Source organism: Neltuma alba, unplaced genomic scaffold (assembly GCF_004799145.2).
Source record: "Neltuma alba isolate B1F8T4 unplaced genomic scaffold, ASM479914v2 tig00012044_pilon, whole genome shotgun sequence".
In the NCBI taxonomy this organism is placed as follows: domain Eukaryota; kingdom Viridiplantae; phylum Streptophyta; class Magnoliopsida; order Fabales; family Fabaceae; genus Neltuma; species Neltuma alba.
In genome coordinates, this window is record NW_021636609.1 from 330,529 (window position 1) to 346,676 (window position 16,148).

At 32.8% G+C, this 16,148-nt stretch overlaps 1 protein-coding gene across 1 annotated transcript; it reads left to right on the plus strand.

The window, feature by feature from the left end:
- Window positions 1–10,156: 10,156 nt before the first annotated feature.
- On the plus strand, window positions 10,157–15,268 carry LOC114721532 (uncharacterized). Its single transcript, XM_028907357.1, has 6 exons — window positions 10,157–10,522; window positions 11,297–11,471; window positions 13,279–13,374; window positions 13,871–14,020; window positions 14,126–14,448; window positions 14,630–15,268. Exons 1-6 carry the CDS (start codon window positions 10,157–10,159, stop codon window positions 15,266–15,268), a joined length of 1,749 nt encoding a protein of 582 aa, XP_028763190.1.
- The last annotated feature ends 880 nt before the right edge of the window (window positions 15,269–16,148 follow it).

Sequence of the window (16,148 nt, forward strand, 5' to 3'; positions counted from 1 at the left end):
AATATCATAGTGTCACATTTTTTTTGTTGGCAATTTTATGGTTAATAAACTAAAAATATATTTTTCAAAATTAAAGGATCAAATTGAATTTGTAAAGTTAAAAAACCAGATGTATATTTTAGCTAAAATTTAATAATATTACTTGCAATTAGAACAATATACACTCTACGTGGAGGTATTTTCAAACATGAAATTCAGTTAAAATTCATTAATAATTGGGAAAATTACAATAAGGTCCCATCTAAGGGAATTAAATACAAAAAGGTATCTTGAAATCATTAAATTATTTTCAAGTTCCAAGAGACCTCATTGTAAAAAAAATTATTTGTTTAATTACCAAATTACTTTTTTTTTAAGTTTACATTAATAACTGAAAGAGCAGTATTTAACAACTTAAAGTGTAAGAATTAACAATTATTGTAGCAGATATTGACTACATATTTTCTCAGTACATCACAAGATGCAATGCATGAGTTGTTAATACTTGTCGCGATACTTGTTAATCCTTACATCTTAAGTTGTCAACGGCTGCTTTTTTAGTTGTCAATACAAACTTTAAAAAAAAAACTATTTGGTAATTAAACAAATGAATTACTCCTCTAGTCCTATTTATAAGGCAGAGAGAGAAGATTTTTTTTGTCTTATTTATAAGTCACTTCATTAAATTTTTACCATGAATGTACTATATTGTCCTTTATTTATTATAGTGTATATAGTTATTTTTTTAAAGGTGTATATATTGAATAGGAGTAAAGTTGAAAAGTTACTATATTTTAACGAATAGTTATTGTAGTCTAAGGTTTTTCTTGATCTGCGTGAAACATGTTGAAAATGTTTTATAAATAGAACCAGAGGAGTATCTTGCAATGAGCTTCTTTAGGACTTCAGAATAATTTGATAATTTTAAGGGATCTTTCTGTATTTAATTTTCTTGAATGAGACTTTGTTGCAATTTTCCCTTAATATTTCTATCACTAACAGTTGAAATGTATGTCTGTACGTACGCATTCAGTACGTGCAGAATATGATGCCGCCGGAGTTCAATGAACGGGAAAATCTGGAACGCAAAACTCCGGGAATGATCTTCGCGAAGGAACACCGTGATCTGATGCAAAAAGGTTACGAGTGGATAAAGGGAATGTCGGGAAATTATATTGTGGCGACGACGCTGATTTCCAGTGTTACTTTTGCAACGTGCTACCAGATTCCGGGCGGCTATGACGGAGACAGTGGCAGGCCGATTGTAGGCTCTCGTATTGAATTCAACGTGTTTGCTATCACAGCACTGGTTTCCTTTTGCTCCTCCGTCACTTCCCTCGAGGCCTTTCTCTTCGTTCAGAGCTCCCAAAGTGATAGGCCCGAGGATTACCGTCGACGTCTGCCATTGACTCTGTGCCTGGGTTTGTGCTCCTTGTTTCTCTCAGTTGTGTCCATGTTGATTTCTTTCTGTGCTGCGCATACCTTTGAACTTATTGGCCCCCTAAACAAGCGGTCTAAGTATGTCCCCTTGTACGTTGGTTTTACTTTGTTCCCTCTCTGGTTTTACGGAGCAACACAAATCCCGCTCTACTGGCAGCTTATCAAAGCCAGTTTTTCTACAGTGCCACTCCCCAGGCCATTCTATGCGGAACAATTCGAAGAAACACCACCAGATGAAGAGGAGGAGAAGAGGAAGGAGAAAGATAAAAAGGAAGGGAAGAACAAGAAGAAAAATGAAGACGCAGAGGCATCGGAAGTCGGAAGAGGAGTTTAAATAGTTTTTATGCTTTCTTTGCAAAATAAAGAGAATTTTATTACGTGACACAGTAGCATTTGATTATTTACAAATAACTTTATTTTGTTTTAGATCAAAATACGACATTGCTAATGGTTTTTTGTGGGCTCTACAAATGCATCCAATTTCACGAACTTAATTCCCAAACGCATTATAACCACCTAGATTTAAAATTTTTAATTAATTATTTTTAAATAAAAAATAATTAAGAAATTATTTTTATTTTAGATGGAAACAAAAATAAATATAGACCGTCCAAATCATGTTTAAATGCTCTCATTCATTCAGTATAAAATCGATCAATTTAGAATTTAATCCTCATTATTTTATCAACATTTATAATATTAAAATATGTAATAAATGTCTCTCTAAATTACGTACCGTGCAGCAGGCTTAATAAAGTTCACCCTGGTTTTGTTCATGAAAATTATTGAAGAGCTTTTGTCAAAGGTAGGTCAATTATATTGCCCCATAACATCATAATTAGTCAGGATCTTGTGAAATTATACGAAAGGAAAATTTCATCCCTCCTATGTGTGTTATTAAGGTGGACCTAAGAAGGTATATGACATGGTGGAATGAATATTTATCATACATTGACTCCTTAAAGGGATGGACTTGATTGGTTTTCTGTTGCTATGAATGATGAGGTTCACATCATGATTACTTTCTTGGAACAAGAGGTTAGAATTAAGATGAAGATGATGATCAAAGGATCCCAAAACAAGAAAGATTTTGAAAAAGAAACAAACATCCTTTTTTTTTTTTTGAAACAGAGAGAGAAGAAGAAAACCAAAATCATCCAAAACATGCATGAAACACGAAAAGCAAACAAACAAACGTGTCATTTAATTTCCTCTTTCTCTTTCTCTTTCCTTTTTGAAAGGAAGCAGGTGTCTTTTATTTTTCCCTGAACTGAAGGCAGGAAGAATAAGCATTATTTTTACCTTTAAAAACTTATACTTGAAATATCCCTCAAAATGGGAAGGAAAAAAAAAACAAAGTATACATATGGAGATACTCCCTCTAATTTTTAATATAGGAAATAGTTATGATTGAATTTGATCTTAAATATAGAACACCTCAATCCATTTAATTTGTTTCTCATATTCATCATTTTTTTTGAACTAATTTAGATGTCTTATAAACTTATATATAATCTAATATTACGCAGGGATATTTTTGGAAGATTAAATCACATCTATTATAATTGACAAACTCATCTAACTTTTTAATCCACTCAAATTTAATAGTAAAGACCAGAAGTAGTGTTATTTACCTTCAAATTGAAACTTGCATGATAAGATGAATTGCACAGCCCTCTTTTTTCTTTTGTTAAAGTCACACCGATGCGCAGCTTGTTTATGTTAATCTTAGAAGACAATTGATGAGCAAAACAATTGTGTAGACAAGTTGGAATATATGAAAAAGTGGCCCACATTAAGATTTTCAAGGTTATTATAATATATATTCTTTCCAACGGATGAGACGAAAGTAATCATATTCCTCCCATCATGGGGCCATGATACGTAAATCATCACAAAGCTCTGTCGGGTCTCAGTCATCATTAATTAATTCCTGCTGATCGATCCATCGATCCCTTGCACCCCACATAAGATAGTCGTAAAATCAGTTTTAGTTTGAAATGGCCGAGTTCCGTTTTGTTTCCGAAATGGAAGGGCTCGATTTGATGATGAGCAAGGAAATGGAACTGCGTTTTGCAGTGAAGAATCGAAAATGGAATCATGTTGTGGAGATTTATAATGATCCAGAGGTTCAGAAGAGCAGGATGAACAGGTGGGGAGACACGGCATTGCACGCCGCCATTGAGACAGAGGACACTACTACTGTCAAACTATTGATCGATGCAACCAAATCCCAGCAGCGGGGAGATGATGAAGCCCTAGACATTCTGTCACTGAAAAATGACACAGGCAATACTCCTCTTCACTGCGCAGCCTCTCGTGGCTCTTTCCTCATCTGTGTTGCCATCATCACAATGTTCAACAAATCACTGGTAATAATAAGAATGCTGTCTTTCTTTGTGCAACTTCATTACTTAAAGGGAATTAATCTCAACTGTAATATTAATATATTGAACCCTGCTGATTGGGGTGCGTAATAACAACAGAGAGACTCCTCTCTTCTTGGCCGCTCTTCAGGATCACCGCAGGCCTTCCTCGTTCTCCACCGTGCTGCCGGTGAAGATAGCCCACCGTATTTGAGAAGAAACAACACTGACACTATGCTTCATTGCACTATCAGGAGAGAATACTTCGGTACGGACACCAGTGCAGTAACTAGCTATCTAATCAAATAAGGGCTACTAGCTAGCTAATTTTTATTTTTTTGGTGCACTACTTACAGAATTGTCGTTGATTATAATTCAACGTTGCCGAGGCATCTCAGTCCTTGCCAATGAGAAGGGCGAGTCACCTTTTAGCATTTTATTAAATTGCAACTATATATGTATCCCGTATACTACCTCTGATAATATAAGAACTCGTTTGATTTTTATTTTAGTTTTAAATATAAGACCATAATTCATTTTGTCTCTCATAATTATCCTTTTTTTTTTCTAAGGCTATCTTTGTAATAATAGTAATTCTAATCAATACACTTGATTAGCAAGGACATTTTAAGAAAGACAACACTTATTTATTGCAAATAACTAACTTAACAAACTTTCTTAATCTATTCAAATTAATCAACTAATTCTCATATCAATGAGTATATTATTGACATTATTCATTCACAGTATGTGCAGGGACTTATGCCCGCTTACTTCATGAATGAACCAAACTGTGGGGCGAGACTCCAAGGATGATCTTCGAGAAGGAACACGGTCGGATGTTGGAAGTAAGTGAAATCTGGGAGGATAAAATGTGTGGGAATTACATGGTTGCCACCACGCTTATTTCCAGTGTTACGTTTGCGACTTGCTTCCAAATCCCAGGGGTTATGACAGCCAAAAGGGCACACCAATTGTAGGATCTACCAACACTGCATTTCAATTGTTTGCTATAACCGCACTTGTTTCCTTTTGCTTCTCCATCACTTCTTTGGCTGCCTTCCTTGCCATTTACTCCTCACGAAGTGATAAGTACAGGCATTATCGTCGAGCTTTGCCCTTGAAGCTTCTTGTTGGCTTTTTCTCCTTGCTTGTCTCCATTATCTCCATGTTGATTTCCTTCTGTGCTGGCCACGTCTTTGAGCTTTATCCCAACCACAAGTCTAAGTGTATCCCTTTGTACCTTTCTCTCACTTCCATACTTTTACACTGCAACACAAATCCCATTTTACTGGCAAATTCTCGCAGCTAGCCTTGCAACTGTGCCATTCTCTAGGCCATTCTCTGTTGGACAGCAGCAATAGCGGCGAGAAATTGTTGTTGAAGAAGTAACAGACAGAATACCAAAAAAAAAAGTTCCGAAGGCCGATCGCCAGAAGAATAATAAGGATGAGGAGACCAACTGTAGAAAGAGTCAGCTTCGAAGACATCGACTCTCAAGAATTAGAACAATATACTTTTAGCAAGTTGATGTTATTTTTTAGTTGCATTTAATATTCTGATCCTTTTTTATACATCTAAAATCCAATGTCACTTTTAGTACCAGGGGGATTGGTTGTAACTAGCAAAAATTAACATTGGAGTAATGAGTGTACCAAAACAAGAAGATGGGGATGTTGAATATATCTGAAAAATAAAATTTGGGTGTCGGATAAACAACTAGCGTAAGTTGTGATGTGTATTTGGAGCTGATCAGTTTTATTTCTTTTATCATTGCTATTACTACTTTCGAACTGGATAGGATTTTCGGGTTAGAAATTTTTGTTTTTAAATATTACTCCCTCCGTCCCATATTATAAGCAACATTAGAGTTCATCACGTAAATCAAAATGTTAGTTAAAATTAATTAAAGACAATAAATGTTTAAAAATTAGAAGTTCTTTCACTAAAATGCCTTTATTTATGGGGGAGAGAGAGAATAAGAAAATTATTATAATAAAGAGAATTATGGAAGAGAGAGAATGTGTGATGGAGAGATGATGGTTTAGGAAATGAGATAATAAATATATTGAGTGTTAAAATAAGTAATTAATAAAGGCAAACTAGAGAATTCATTATAAAAATTTAAAACAACTTGTAAATATTATTTATATCTAAGGATATGAGGGAGATGGTAGTTGTTGCTTATAATACAGGATGAAGAGAGTATAAAAGAATAAATCTACATGTACATTATATATATATGTGTGTGAGCGCGCGCGCGTGTTTATACTTGTCAATGTCAATGGAAAGTTACGTAAGTGAAAGGGATAAGTTCTCAAGCTCGTTACATACTTTTTTATACAAAATTTTTTGGCAGGGGTTTGGGTTCAACCCAAGCCAAACTTCTAGGTGATACTATTATTGGGCACGGCAAACCTATATTATACTCTCAGATGTTAATCTAGACACTCCCATTCTAAGATGCCTTCATCAGGCATTTACATATTTATATGCATGTGTGTTTAATTATATAAAATTAAAATATACTTTTTTAGCCGTCCAAAGAAATACTCTTCTAGTCCTTAATATAAGACCTATTTAACTAATTTGATTAGATTAAAAAAGTTAGGTATTTTAGTTAATTATAAGAAATATGATATATTTTTTCTAAAATACCATAATCATCTTTCTAATATCATCCCTCCCTCATAGAGATAATTTAGAAAAAATTGATAAATATGATAAATAACTCTTATATTTAAGATCAAAATCAACTCAATAATTATATCTCATATTAAGGACCGGAGGAGTATATGTTCATACTTTTTGATTTTGGACGTATCTTTGCTGACAGGTTGGTGGGTATAACTAGTTTGAAGTTAGTTTAACTATTTTTTTTCATTTAACATTCAGTATCTTCAGTATAGAATGCTTGTGAGTATATACTGTTGAAACAATACTTGAGAGTATTGAACGAAACTTAACCGATGATTAAATTGCATATATATATATATATATCTGTGTGTGTATCTCTCCCATATTTACATTATTCATTCAAAGCACGTGCCGGAACTTACGCCTGCTTACTTCATGAATCAACCAAACGATGAGGGCCACAGGATTCCATGGATGATCTCCAAGAAGAAACACCCTGGCATGAGCACTAGAACAGATTCCCTCATAAATAATTTACCATCAACGTACTATATTGTTTTTTATTTATTATAGTATAGATAGTTATTTTTTTTAAAAAGATGTATATATTAAATAGGGATAAACTTGAAAAGTTACTATATTTTAATGAATAATTAATGCAGTTTACAGTTTTTCTTGGTCTGTATAAAACATGTTAAAAATATCTTATAAATAAGACCAGAAGAGTATACTTTTTTTTGTTATTTTCGCATCATGTTATCGTCTTGATTCTCTCGCCAATTTATAGTTGAACGTGCGTGTCTTATGTAAAATTACAAACCGAGTCGAGTCCTATTATTTTAATTTTTGTTTCTTTAATTTGCCGGACCCTCTTTCTTTCTTTTTGGACAATATGGTTTCACAAATTCACGTACAATGTCAAGTAATGCCTCCTCTATTTTTTTTTAATAAGAAAGAATCTCTCTTATGATGATTTTTAAGTAATAAATTTTTTGTCTGAAATTTTAAATTAATATTTTCATTTTACCCCCATTAAATATATATATACACTTTACTATTATCCCTCTGCAATAAATTACTCTTATTTATGTTTATTATCTCTTCATAATAAATATTAACTCATGAGTGTCTCTGATCTCCTTTACTCTCTTCATAAGTAAGGGAAAAAATTACTGTACACATCTTGCATATTTATTGTTTTTAATTAAATTTAATTAATATTTCGAATCATACGATTTTGATAATTATTTGTTATAAAAGGAAACGGAATGAGTAATAAGATAAGTAATCAATAAAGCCCAGCATACAACAGGCAGATGGCTAGGTCCTTCAACGCCCTTGTTTGCTTTATTTTGTCTTACACCAGGAAAAGAATAATTTGGCCAGGAGTGCAGAAGGGAAGCTATACACACACACATATTCCGTTACTATTTATAAGTCATTTGTAGGAAAAAAAATTATTTTATAAATATAAGTAAGTTCCAGAGTAATTAATAAATTTTTTTTAATTTTATCCCTGTTGACTTTATAAATGTAGAGAGAAATATAAAACATAAGAATAATTATAATAAGATTCAAAGAAAAGAAAATAAATACTAAAAAGTTCCAATGACAAGTTAAAAGTTGTCATTCCGAACTTATTATTATAAGTTACTCGGTTGTCATTAAATTTTTTTAGTAATTATATTTTTTAATTGAGACTTCATTGCAATTCTTTCTAAAACATGTTGTTAATACCCTTTCTTTAATAAGGGCAAATTTTTTTAAAAAATTACCAACTCAATTAAATAGAAGGTTGTTCCATTCAAGTTAATTGTCTAATGCGTCTTATATAATTTACAGATAAATCTGTCTGTGAAATTAAAAATAAAATAAAAAAAGAAGAAAATCAAATCCGAAACGTGAAACACGAAAAAAGAAATTAAGGGATGATGATTCATGAAGAAGAAACTAATTGTCTTTCCCTTTCTCTGTTTTTTTTTTAATAAGAGAGGACTTATTTTTTTCCCACTTGTTGGCTTGTCTTCAATGGACGATGCGATATAAGTGAAGAACATGGATGGATTACATTCCAAGCGAAACAGACAAAAAGAAAAGTAGTAAGCGTCTGATTCGTTTGGAATTTCTGTTAATCAAAATGGCACAATTAAAATTCAAATACAAATCAGCTAATTCTGCTTTCCTTTGGCTTTCAATTCCCTCATATATACACGAAAGTTTATAAGTAATATGTAAGGATTATATATTTCTAATACATATTTTCATATGCAATTGTACATTGGCCATTAGAATAGAAGATCAGGAAATATCACCAAATTTTATATAATTATCTTTTTGTTTTAATATAGCTGATCATTTGATCAAAGTATAATAATAATATGGTGTGTATTATGCACACACTTTATTTTTATTTAATCATATCACAAATTTCCACGAAAAATGATTAAAAAAATACTAGTTGAATTTCAAAATGATAAATAGGTAATTTTAATATATTTTAACTTGTCAAAACTATTATAAAAATAGTCAGCATAACTTATTTATTTCTTTGAAATTCAATAGATTTTTTTTGTTGTTTTCTCATTATTTTGTCGTCTTAATTCTCTCGTTAATTTGTAGTTGAGCACACGTGTCTTATGTAAAATTACAAACTGAGTCGAGTCCTATTATTATTTATGATATATATATAAATAATATGATATTGCTATTTTCTAAATGAGTAATATTTCATGTAGAAGGTCAACATTTTAATTTCTGTTTCTTTAATTTGCCGGACCCGGCCTCTTTTTTTCTTTTTGGATAATAGGACCCAACCTCTTGGACTAAAATTTTAAACTAATCTTTTCATTTTACAAATGCACGTGGTTTAAAGGTAATAAATTTTTTTGTCTAAAATTTTAAACTAATCTTTTCATTTTACCCTCATTAATTTTATATATATATAGATATACACACTTCACTTATTATTAATGTGCAATAAATTATTCTTATTTATACTAAATATTTACTCATTATCTCTCTTTTACTTTTTTCATAAGTAAGGGAAAAAATTACTTACATATTTGTCACTTTTAATTAAATTTAACTAATATTTTGAGTAGTATGAGTTTGATAGTTAATCCTCATGAAAAGAAACGGAATGAGTAACGAGAGCTAATCAATAAAGTCCAGCATAAGACAGATAAATGGCGGGGTCCTTTAACTCCCTTGTTTGCTTTATTCTGTCTCACACCAAGAAAAGAATAATTTGGCCAGAAGTGTAGAAAGGAAGCAGACTTGCTTGGAGCGACAAGAAGTAAGGAAGCTACATATCAACGCACACGTGTTACTCTGTTACTATTTATAGAGAGAGGTAAGATAAATTGATGACAGAAATGTAAAAACAATTACAATAAGGTCCTTAAAAAATAAAATAAACACAAAAAAATTTCAATAAAAAATTAGAAGTTGCCGCTCCTTACTATAGGACTTATTATTATTACAGACTACTTAAATTGTCATAGAATTTTTTAGTAATTATATTTCTTTCTTGAGACTTTATTGCAATGCTTCCTAAAACATATTGCAATTTAATATATTTTTGGTATAAATGAGTTACAAATAGGAGCAGACTGGTATATAAGAAACAGCAATAGCAGCGTGTGTGTTATATGGAGCCAGTGTATAGATCTCTTTTGTAGAGATCCCGTTGAAGTGTGCGTGTGTGTCTGTCTGTCTATGCACATCGGAGAGAGATGAATTTGGATGGGGACGTTATTGGGGCAATTGAGGAACTGCGTCGCGGGGTAATGAGGCGAGATTGGGGGGCTGTGCTGCGCACAATGAGGGGCCAGCCGCCATATGCAGAGCTGTGGCTGGCCAAGATGAACAAGTGGGCTGACACTGTGCTGCACGCAGCTATCATTTATGGGACACGACCCCGCACCTTCGATGAGCTGTTTGAAGAAATGCCCCGACGTGAAGAAGACGTCGTGGAGATTCTGTCAGCCAGGAATCAGTGGGGCAACACTCCTCTTCACTGCGCCGCATATAGAGGCTCTCCCTTGTTGTGTCGCCGCATCCTTCATGCCCTCCCCACCGATGAACAGAGAACCCGGGCCGTAATTAATTTAATCTCTTTTATTGATTACATGATGCACATGCATCTGCATGATGAGATTGGATCTTAATTATTCTGTTTTTAATTAAAAACATGCATGCTTCGTGATTCTATTTTTTTTAAAAAAATATTTTTTGACTATATTAATGGTCTCAACTATTATATATGTATATATTAAATTTGAATATGTATAAAGCAAAATAGTGGTTAGAATATTTCACTCTAACTATTAACATGGCGGAGTGTAACTGGCATAGAGAGGGGCAAGGGGCATCCATCTCTAGTGCTTCAACTTTTCAAATGTTTTTTTCCCTATTCATTATTAGAGTTTACAAAAAGTAGGTGACATTCTGATATCTAATTTTGCAGCTTTGAATTCTTCACAATTTCTATATATAAAAATATATGTATTAACTGTGCAGTTTTAGATATTTAAAAAAAAAAGCATTCAAAAATTTAGGTTCACACAATTTTTGGTTCTTCAAGTTTGTTTTTATTTTGCTTTAGATCGCTCAAGTTTCTTTTTATTTAAAATATTAGTCCTTATAATTCAATAAAAACTTAAACCATCTTGCCCATTAAATGACCAAAACCTATAGTTTGAAACTTGAGAAACCAAAACTAACATGAGAACACACTTGAGTTACCAAATATCATATTAGCCCGAAAAATTTAAACTCGCATTACTTCATAGTATATATTGAGACGTCACTTGTTTTATGTAAAATTTAAAGCTTATTATTGATGATGATGATATCGAATGTTGATTATTAAGCTTCTGGTGCGTAACAACGAGGGAGAGACGCCTTTGTTCTTGGCTGCTGTTCATGGTCACCCGGCGGCCTTCCTCCTTCTCTATGGCTATGCAGAACCTGCGCATGCCACAGCTCCTTACGTGAAGCCCAATGGGGGATCTGCACTTCACTTAACCATTCAGCGAAAGAATTTCGGTATGTGATTTTACTTATTTGAAAAATAAGTTACTTAATTAGGTCTTCTACTCTCTTCACTTTAAAATGCACTTTTTTAGAATTTTTTTTAATCCATGGTATAAATTATTTTGAGAATAATGAATACCTATTTGCTAATTTTATCCCTTTAATTAATGGTTAAATATGAATCCTCATATTTTTCTCTCTTTCTTTCAAATCCTTAATATGGGTTGGGGGGTGGGAATTTCAATTGAAGACGGGTTTAATTACAAGTTATTTTTTCTTCCATAGTTCTAATGATGATGATATGGTTAAAAATGATTAATATATTTTGGACTAGAGGTATTGTTTGTTTAGGATCGAATGGAATGGAATAATACGTTATTCAAAATTACATTCTATGATGGTTTAGTTCGTTAATGGAATCCTTTGCTTGATAAATAGTACTGAAGTATATACTACTTCTAATTTTTAACATAAGAATTAGTTAAAAAATTAATTGAGTCATAAATATAAGACCCAAATTATTTTTTTAAAATATTTATCTATTTTGCCTTTGAGTGATTTTTATGGTGATTGCGCATGTTGAGGAGTTACTATAGTAATTCAAGTACACTTGATTAATAAGATTGTGCCAAGAAAAATAACATATATTTATTTCAAATGACTAATTTTACTAATTTTCTTAATATTCATAAATTAGTTAGTTATCTAGCTTTTTATATAGTAATATAGTATCTTTAATCCTAAATATAAGAGCTCATTGACTAATTTGAGTAGATTAAAAAAATAAGTTAAGTTAGTTATTTATAATAAGTAGGTGTTGTCTTTCCTAAAATATTCTTACTAATTAAGTGTATTAGCTAAAACTGTCATTATTAGAAGGACTACTAAAAAAAATACATAAATATGAGAGATAAAGTAGATTGAAGTCTTATATTTAGAATCAAAATAAAAATCAAGTTAGATCTTATATTAAGAACAAGAGGCAGTAATTGAATTGAATTCATCGTTAATGCAGAATTATCATTGCTATTAATGCGTCTCCTTCCCGACATGATTTCCATCATCGATGAAAAAGGGCAGGCACCTCTGGACATCCTGGCCTCTATTCCTTCGGCATTTAAGAGTAGCACTCCCCTTCGTTGGTGGGAGAGCCTTTTTTACCCATGTAAGTGCGCCCACCTCCATCAATCCATCTAGAATTTTATTTAACTTTTTTATTTAGTTTTATTCTTATTAATTAATTACTATCTTTAACTTTTAATATAAGAGTTACTAAACTAATTAATAAATTAAAAAATTATTTAAGTTAATTATTTGTAACAAATATGAGTTTATTTTTTTAAAGTATTCTTTTTAATATAATCATGACTATCTTTAACTGAAATTTTTTTGCTATGCGTAATTAATATATGTATTTTAAAAAGTAAATTACAAAGTAAAAAAAAAAAGTGAATTAAAGTTAGGATTCCTTGGGTCATAATTTTCCACCCCACCTTCTCTCCTCATGCGAAGTCATGTCTGATGCGGCCGCTCATTCAGCTTTTGTTCCCCCCCCCCCCCCCATGGCCAAGTTGGATACAGCAATGGATGACAAGGATAAAATTTCTAAAAGGAGTTTTTAATTTTTTGAGTGGAAAAATTTATAAAGGGAATCAATGTTAACATTTTGAAGGCAGTTAAATATTTAGAAACTGAGTCGTACTCAACATAATTACATCACTGGTCATGACTGACTTAAAAGTTAAAGCAGCCAACAAGATTAATTTTTCTTAATTAAAATGATGTTGCTGACGTAATGATCATACTCCTATTTCCGAAGTCATCCCGATTTGGCCCCCAGATTTTGCTGGACAACCTGATCAGCCTCCCACCCATGAAGCTCCTTTCGGATTCTCCTTTTTAAGAAGTACCACAGGTAATTAATTATTAATTTTAATGCTTAATTAGATCTTTTCATTTGCCAATATTCGACTCCTTATTATAAGTTGCTTATAGAAGAAATATTTTTAGTTCGAAACATAAGTACATTTGGAGGGTTATTACTTATTAATAATTATTTTTTCAATCTTACTCTTATTTAATTATCATTGGAAAGAAAAGAAAGAAAGAAGATTCAGAGTTAAAAATTATTTATACATACAGGGAAAGAATTTTAATAAGAATAAGCTTGGAAAAAAAATTATCAATTTGAGGCATATTTAGTTATAATTTAACTATACGTGAAAATTAGTCAAAAATTATTTACATATGGAAGTAGGAGGACTTGTCTGGAATTATGATCATAAGCACTTTTAATCACGTCCGTTTTATGTAAGTCAAAACAAAACTCCTCACACATATGCACCTTGTATTTTATAAATCACAACTAAAAAATGACTCAAAAGCTTAACATGTCTGTCCGTGGTTGGCAGAGAAGAAAAGGAGACATGTATTTGGTGGGCGGATCATGGAACAACTGGTAGACAATGACGCTTTTTGTGATGATTTGATGGAGATGGAGTTGTTGGGGAGGGATGACGATCATCCGGCGAACTTACTAATGCTAGGTCCTTCATATCAAGGTGCTTGGATCCTAAAAATAAATTAAAAAAATGACTTTATTTAATTAATTTTATTATTTTTGTCTACATGTGGGTAACTGATAATAAGTATGCATCCGCATGTAGCATCATTATTAAGATGGACACCATTGTTGAGAGCAACAAAATATGGTGCGACCGAAATGGTGCGGGCAATCTTGGAAAAAAGGCCATTTGCAATTGAGGATGAAACTGATGAGAAGAAGAATGTCATGTTGGTGGCGGTAGAAGAGAGACAGTCAACCCTATTGGAGCAGTTCAAGAAGAACCCATCCATCTGGAATCGGAAGCTTCACCATGCATCCGACGTCCATGGCAATACTGCCCTGCACTTGGTCGCGATGCCTTCTCGTCATAGGCTTATGGATATGTCTGTCCTTCACTTGCAATGGGAAATCAGCTGGTTTGAGGTGTGTGAATATGTATATTTCTTTGGTCCTAAATATAAAACCCACTTTATAGTGTAATTTACACTTTAAAATAGGTTTTATATTTAGTACGGGAGGAATATATATGATCACTTAGCTTAATTAATACGAGTAATTTGTAGCTATCATTCAACTGTACATACGTTTGTATTTATGTATGCAGTATGTGAAGGAAATGATGCCGCCGGAGTTCATTAAACGGAAAAATAAGGAAGGCAAAACGCCGGTGATGGTCTTCGAGGAGGAACACCATGATCTGGTGCAAAAAAGTAACCAATGGATGAAGGACATATACGGAAATTACATAGTGGCGGCGACGCTTATGTCCGGCGTTACCTTTGGAACGTGCTACCAGATCCCGGGAGGCTACGACGAAGGCAACGGCAGGCCGATTGTAGGCAACCGTTATGAATTCCAAATATTTGTTATCACGGCACTGGTTTCCTTTGGCTTCTCCGTCATTTCCCTCGCCGCCTTTCTCGCCATTTGCAGCTCTCAAAGTGATCGGCCCGATCCCTACCGAAGACATCTGCCGCGGACTCTGTGCTTGGGTTTATCTTCTCTTCTCTGTGTCTCATTTTGGTGCATGTTGATTTCTTTCTATGCTGCGCAAACCTTTGAACTTGTTGGCCCCATAAAAAAGTTGTCTGTGTATGTCCCCGTGTACGTTGGCTTGGCTTTGATCCCTCTCTACTTTTACGGGGCAACTCAATTTCCACTCCATCGGCGTCTTCTCAAAGCTAGTTTTTCTCGTGTGCCACTCTCCAGAGGTAGAGGAGAAGAACAAGAACAAGAAAGATAAAGACGAAGGGAAGAACAAGGAGAAAAATGAAGACGCAGAGGCATTGGAAGAGAGGTTTAAATAGCTTTTACGCTTTCTTTGCAAAATAAAGAGAATTTTATTATGTGACACAGTAGTATTTGATTATCTACAAATATTTTGTTTTAGGTCAAAATAGAACTTTGCTGATGGTTTTTTTGTGGGGTCTACAAATGTATCCAATTTCACCAACTCAGGTGATAAATCCCAAACTCATTATGTCTCAACCGTCTAGATTAAAAATTTTTAATTAATTATTTTTAAATAAAAATATTTTTTGAAAAAATAATAATTAAAAAATTATTTTTATTTTAGATGGAAACGAAATCAAATATCAACGGCCCAAATCATGTTTGAACAATCCAGATATAATAAGCTTGTATATTCATTATTTTGATGAGCAGCCGAACCCGTTTCCTCATTTCACCACATCAAAGCATGCATGTGGTTCACGTCCTGGTTCTGGAATGAATATTTATCATCGACTCCTTGATTGGTTTTCTGTTGCTATGAAGGATGAGGTTCACATCATGACTACTTTCTTGGAACAAGATGTTAGAATTAAGATGAAGATGATGATCAAAGGGTCCCAAAACAAGAAAAATTTTGAAAAAGAAACAAAAAGAAAATCAAAATCATCCAAAACATGCATGAAACACGAAAAGCAAACGAACAAACGTGTCATTTAATTTTCTCTTTCTCTTTCCTTTTTGAAAGGAATCAGTATCTTTTATTTTTCCTTGAACTGAAGGCAGGAATCATAAGCATTTTTTTTTTTGAAAAAGAAACAGACATATTTTTTTAAAAAAAAAACAGAAAGAGAAGAAGAAAATCAAAATCATCCAAGACATGCATGAAACAC

Excerpts from the sequence above, each read along its gene's own strand:
- LOC114721532 (XM_028907357.1), top strand. The coding sequence starts at position 10,157 with ATGAATTTGGATGGGGACGTTATTGGGGCAATTGAGGAACTGCGTCGC. Across the intron at positions 10,523-11,296 it reads ATGAACAGAGAACCCGGGCC|CTTCTGGTGCGTAACAACGA; the intron begins GTAATTAATTTA and ends TTGATTATTAAG. Across the intron at positions 14,449-14,629 it reads GGGAAATCAGCTGGTTTGAG|TATGTGAAGGAAATGATGCC; the intron begins GTGTGTGAATAT and ends TTATGTATGCAG.